At 37.8% G+C, this 6,221-nt stretch overlaps 2 protein-coding genes across 2 annotated transcripts in view; one reads left to right on the forward strand and one right to left on the reverse strand.

Annotated features, from left to right (window-relative positions):
* The window catches only part of LOC107674975 (neuron navigator 2-like), an 80,469-nt gene extending 80,277 nt beyond the window's left edge, over positions 1–192 (forward strand). Inside the window, exon 39 of the mRNA XM_016469143.1 lies at positions 32–192. Within this exon, the coding sequence (XP_016324629.1) occupies positions 32–151 (120 nt within the window). The 3' untranslated portion in view covers positions 152–192. The remainder of the gene's footprint in view (positions 1–31) is intronic.
* A 2,475-nt stretch (positions 193–2,667) lies between these two features.
* Positions 2,668–6,221, reverse strand: part of LOC107674945 (homeobox protein DBX1-B-like) — a 6,066-nt gene continuing 2,512 nt past the window's right edge. The window contains exons 2-5 of the mRNA XM_016469106.1: positions 5,116–5,262; positions 4,818–4,919; positions 3,315–3,517; positions 2,668–3,237 (exon numbers count right to left, since the gene is read on the reverse strand). Coding sequence (XP_016324592.1) covers positions 2,935–3,237; positions 3,315–3,517; positions 4,818–4,919; positions 5,116–5,262 — 755 coding nt within the window. The 3' untranslated portion in view covers positions 2,668–2,934. The remainder of the gene's footprint in view (positions 3,238–3,314; positions 3,518–4,817; positions 4,920–5,115; positions 5,263–6,221) is intronic.

The raw sequence follows: 6,221 nt of genomic DNA on the forward strand, positions 1-6,221 counted from the left end.
TACATGTAATAACCTGTTCCTATTACCACAGATGAATATGTTAATGAGGTTGAAGGAGACCGCTCACTGCACAGGGACGGAGAGCTACGACAGTGATTCTACCAACAACAGTCACCAAGATGACATGCTGGACTCTTCTGAGACCTTTTAATATCAAATTCGGCGTTTATATTAATCTTGGTGCTGGTAACCTGCAAAACAGGGTGCTGGAAACCCTGAAAAATCATTATTGCTCAGTAAGTCACATCGCACCCTAATCATCACCTGAAATACAAGAAAATAACGTTCAAAAGTTAAATATTCATCAGAGATTGTCATTTCCTGAAATGGACACTAGATGGCGGTATAAATGTGTTCAAAAAGGAGACAAACCTTGTTGAGCTGTAACAACTCCTTTTAAATTCAAAACTCTTGCCAATTCATGTTTATTTTCAGTCATATATTAAACTTTCTAAATAGTATCTAATGTTGGGTGACTTATGTACTAGCGAACAACTTTGGTGCTGAACTTTATAATAATGCCTTACAACTCTTGTTATAAGTTGAGACAGGCTAGCTTGTCTTAAAGATTTGTAACTTTATACAAATACAAATAATGCAAGGACATTATAGCCTTCGAATGATGCACTATCTGTGGGACCTCACCTGACAGAAATATAGTGAAATATGAACTATATTGTGTTTGCCTTTCAGCAACAAAACAGAGTTTTGGTAACACACTTGCATAACATAAAGAGGTGTTTGGAAAAGTATTGATAACATTGAAAGCAAATATGATATGATTATCTTATGAAAGTTCTATCATTTTGTGCCAGGAGCATAGTTTGTGCCTCTATACAATATTCAATATTGTATAGAATATTCAATATTACAATAGTACAATACAGTACAATATTCTCTATGCAATATTGTTACATTCAAAGAATATTTAACTTCATCAAAACAGAATCTCTCGTAAAACTTTAGTCAACAACAGAAAAGGTTTTACCAAACAATCTCAATGAATAAAAACCATTACAGACAATATAGAGGCATTATTACCTTGCAATACTGTTGATATCAGGAAGGCTTAAAACCAAAACTGACCACACTTTTATAGATTCTTATAATTCTACAAGTACAGCATAAAATGAGTCTACTTTGTTCAGTGTGAGAGTATGTTTATCTAAAAATACTTGTTGAGGGGAGAAAGAACCTTCTATTGCATAGGTCTTCAACCCTGCTCCTGGGGACCCACTGTGCATGCAGAGTTCAGCTCCAACCCTAATCAAACACACCTCTGAACCAGATAATCAAGATCTTCAGGATCAACTTCTAAAGTTACAGGCCAGGTGTGCTGAAGCAGGTTGGAAATAAACTTTGCAGGACAGTGGGTCCCCAGGAGCAGGTTTGAAGACCTATGTTCTATTGTGTCAGTCATTGAGGTCTATACATACAGAAGATCATGGGGTAGTTGTACATTTAAAAAGGTCCGGCACAAGGATCTGTGTGATGTGATTTAGCCTGAATTGGGGGTTAGTGTGTCTTCCTAATGTGGCAAACATTTGCATGAAGTCCAAGTAGATTACTGAGAGTTGCTTTATTTGAAAGATTGCATTTTGTTTAACTAGAAAAAGACACTTTTTTTTTTTTTTTTTTTCAATGGTTCGTTTTAAAATAATTTTCTAGAACTTGTTTTAATAGAAGACCTTATGCAGTATTTCTTAATTTAGTTTTTTCTGTTAGATCCCACCAGATAGTTTGCTGTGCTTCAAGTACTGCCAATATATTTGTTTCCTTTGAACACTTCTACAGGTGAAAACCTTTGTGTGGAAAATAAAGAAATGAGTTTATATGAAAATATATATATTTTTTTAAATGCAGTTAGTATCTACTTATAAATTGCTGGTAATTTCAGAAACAAGACTGAATTTTGATTGAGTTTGTGTATATTTTCAGTTGTACTATATTGCCTCATGTTTTATTTGTTTGTGTAGTCTTTAAGAGGAATTGTTTTATGTAAAGTTGTTGTTAATGTTTAATGATCTTTTTCAGTCTCAACTTGATTGCATGTGACCCTTTTTGGAGTAAATGTGATCATTTTCCTGCCCAACTATGAGTCATGTCAGTTATTCGGTGACAAACTGTCAACCATTGTGTTTTGTCAGAAGTTGGGGAGGAAGTAAACAAGTAGTGACATTGTTTCATTCACCTTATTGGCAGGTATGGTAATATCGGGGACCATGAACTACTAGGAAATGTGATCCATTTTGGATTATCGCTTTTTTTTTTTTTTTTTTTTTTTATAAAATAGTTTGCTGAAAAACCAAAAAAAAACAATATATATATATATATATATATATATATATGTATATATATATATATATATATATATGCATTTTTTATATAAAATAGTTTGCTGAAACACCAGGCTCTCAGATATAAATATATAGGTTAAGAAAAAATGTCATGATTTCCATTTGGTCAAAAATCATACAGCTGTTGTATACTGGGTCATGTAAATAACACAATTTTATTTTCAGGGAAGACAAACAAAAACGAAAAATTTGGTATTTTGCTTTTGGGTTTTTAATTTGTAAAAAATATTTTTTTCACATGTGTATATACACTTTTTACAAAAACATCAGTATACAAAATATAAGACTTTTCAGTTAGAATTGTGCCATCTACGTATTTAAGATTATAGACAACGTATACCAAATCATTAAGAAAGATTATAATAATCTTGGTATAAAAATTCCATACAAATTATTCATACACAACACTATACAAGCTGCCAAAAACGCAGCGGCTGCAACGTTCTCTCTTCAACTGAAAGGTTTCCTATCAAAGTTCACACAGCTACCGTGTCAAACAAGGCCACTTTTCTTAAAGTTTTTCTCCAGTTTTGTGCATAAACATAATTCATTGCAAATTACACAATCTGCTTCATGATTATGACACGGTTATTTCCTCGTCCTCTGGTTCTGAGAAGTCTGAGTGATTGCTGGAGATGGAAGGCGAAGTGAAATGCAAAGCTACGTTGAGCTCGTGATCCCCGCGCGGCTGACAGAAAGGCGCGTGCGGGCTTTCTCGCAGAGCCACGTCAGTTTCAAACTTTTTTCCAATGTCGCCCAGGTCAGGATTGGGGTTCATTTTCGTCGGCAATGTTTGTTCCCTGCAACCTCCTGATGAAAGAAGCTCTCTTTCTTTGGAATTGCGCCATTTCATTCTTCGATTTTGGAACCAAATTTTTACCTGACGAGAAAGAGTTTGCAAGACATGACACCCACAAAAGGACATATAAAAAGTCTTTGTGGACAACATCAGCTTACCTGAGAATCTTTGAGGCCAAGTCTCGTCGCCAGTTTCTTTCTGTCTGGTTTGCTGATGTACTTTTGTTTCTGAAACATCTTTTCCAACGCTTTTCGCTGCATGTCAGAGAAGACGGCCCGTCGAAGCATTCCTCTCCTCGGCTTCCCTCGAGCCGTGAGTGGCCATGCGAAAGTTCCGGGAATATGCACTGCTGAAGACGACGCTATGAGAAACAACCAAACAAAGTAATTAAAATCAACGTTTCTCTCAAAATAAGCTATGGGTGTTTTCTAAGAACAGGAAGTAGCCTTTGGCCATGGAATGAAAGTTGGGCTTTAAAGTTTTTTAAACCAGTCCGTTTGAGTGATAGGCTACGGATTGAGGAAACTAATTAGCACATTGCTTGGTTCCCAAAAGCATTGGTATGGTAACAAGGGAGAGCAGTCATTCAGAGCGCTCCAGTGAAAGATAGAGGTGCTAATGAAGCGTGGACGGTAATTGTGTAGTAATGAACTGACTGAAACAGGCTTAGGACAGGCCACTAAAGCCATATATTACGGCCACAAAAGAGATTTACACTTAAAAACTAAACACAACGGCATGCCAGGGACATTTTGAGAATACTGATGGCCGGGGACTATGTTTGCCCCCAAATAGTTTCAATAAATGGACACGAAACGCCATTCATACTGCTCAAGTTGTTTTGTTGACGTATTCACACCGCGGTGAAAAGAATCAGTCTATTATCGTCGGTCTGAAAGAGTGCACGATCCACAAGGCAATTTGTAGCCTGCATTCATTGGATTGATGGACATGAAGTTTAAGGCAAAATAGACCCACTTTTATTGGTTTTATTTGAGGTATACTTAGCTTTAACCAATATACAAATATAGTTTATAGTAATCATTACATTGTTTAGAATAAATTAAGCAACTTAAATAATCCATTTATATTGCTAGTGAACACAGTAGCCTAATTAAGACTAGTACACCATGTTACGCAATTTTCATGCTGCTACATGAGACTAAAACTTTTGCTCGGACGTCCCGTGAAGACTCCCCAAACTCTATGTGGTCTTGTGAGAATATTGAAACACTGAATAGAAGCTAATAGGGGAATTAGTCCATGACTGGTAAATGCCTATCAGCAGCATGCTTAAGTCAACGACGGGTCTGTGTGGCTGCCCAAAGGGAGCTGACCAATTGGTCATGGTGCTGAAAGCATTGTTGCCAATCAGTAACTAAGTACACTGGCTCGGTGGGAAAAGGCTGCGATGAAGAGACGCCAACAGTTTGCTTGTGAGAGCGGACCCGCCTTAAATTGGGACCATGACAATTCCGGCTAATTTGTGGATTAGGGGAAGCGGTGCAAAATGTCAGCAGTCACTGCGTTTGCTAAATAGGGCATCAAATTAGCGAGACTGATTCCACAATGTCCTACAAATTCCAGCATTGGAAGCAAATTCTGAAGGCCCATCAGTTAGACCGAATTAAGAAATGACACAGCGATTTTTAGGAACCCACCTGGGAAATATGATGCTCTGATGAATGGGTGGAATGATCCGTCAAAACATGGGAACGGAAATGTTTTCGCATTCATCCCTTGCACTGACGGTGGTGGTGAAGCTATGACACAAAATAAAATGGACTTTAATCAAATGAAATGTAGGCTACAAGTTGAATGTGACATAAAATACGTTTACAACATAAATGTCGCCAAGTTCTTAATGAGCGTGTTTTAAACAAAACAAACACGAATACTGTTTTTGACGCTTTATCAGTAGCATTAAGGTGATACTATATAATCATACAAGAAACTTGCCGTTTCGTGTTGTTGACGCGAGAATCGCATTCACTCCAAACTTCAAGTAATTTGGATCGTTTGAAATTGATGTTTGTGGAGAGCTTGATCTTTTTGGCAAAGATGTAGACATGGCGACGTGGACTGCGGAGGAGTTGTTCAGAGATTCTAGACAACATTTCTTTCCCTAATGGTTGACTGAATAAGGTCAATAAGGTGAATAAGGCTTCATAGGTCACATACATTTTCTTCCATTGAGTTACAGAGAGTAAAAAATAGGAAATTCATTGTGTGAGGAGCTGGGTCAGAGAACATGCTGCGCCACACGTGGATAAGATTTAATGTGCTATGGCAAAGCACAACCTTTCAAGTTTTGCTGCTGAACCGCAGGGGGAAAATGGCCAACGCCTACTGATAAAATATCTTATAAAACGAGAAAAAGTGCGAACAAAAGGATTTCTCCTTGGAGGCTGAACCGCAGGGGGGAAATGGCCAACGCCTACCGATCAAATATATTCTAAAACGAGAAAAGGTGCGAACAAAAGGATTTCTCCTTGGAGGCTTTTATTGGGACAGACGCTCTCTTCTGTCAGATGCACCAAAAGAGGTGAATCCCAAAGCCTGTGGGCTAAGACCTGTGACTAATGGCGTTTGACCGCTGCTCTGTCAGGATTTGTGCCACTAACCATTCATTTTCTTGCAGCTACCTTCAAATTTATCTCCGCGAAGTCAACTCGTGCGCTTTGATTTGGACAGGAAAAAAGAGGAGGGGAAGACATAGTCCGCGTGAGCCCTGAGCGATGACACGGCGAGTAAATCTCCATGAAATTATGCGCCAGGCGTTGCTCTTTCGCACAAATGAATTGTGATACTGGCACTTTAGACAATATTTCAGAACTTTTTTAAACGGCATCAGCTCGACAGCCGTCTTAGTCCATCTTAAGAAGTCTTAGCAACCATCTTAGTAAAAGCAGAGAAATCTTTGTTGGAGGCATCGCTGTGTGAGTAGAGTGGCATCTCACAAGTAATTTTGGGACAGCTTTAATTCCCTTATTACCTTATTACGGCCCAGTATCCCAAGCTTTTTTAATATATATATATATATATATATATATGTGTGTGTGTGT

The sequence above is a fragment of the Sinocyclocheilus anshuiensis genome, unplaced genomic scaffold (assembly GCF_001515605.1).
Source record: "Sinocyclocheilus anshuiensis isolate Anshui unplaced genomic scaffold, SAMN03320099.WGS_v1.1 scaffold1065, whole genome shotgun sequence".
Lineage (NCBI taxonomy): Eukaryota > Metazoa > Chordata > Actinopteri > Cypriniformes > Cyprinidae > Sinocyclocheilus > Sinocyclocheilus anshuiensis.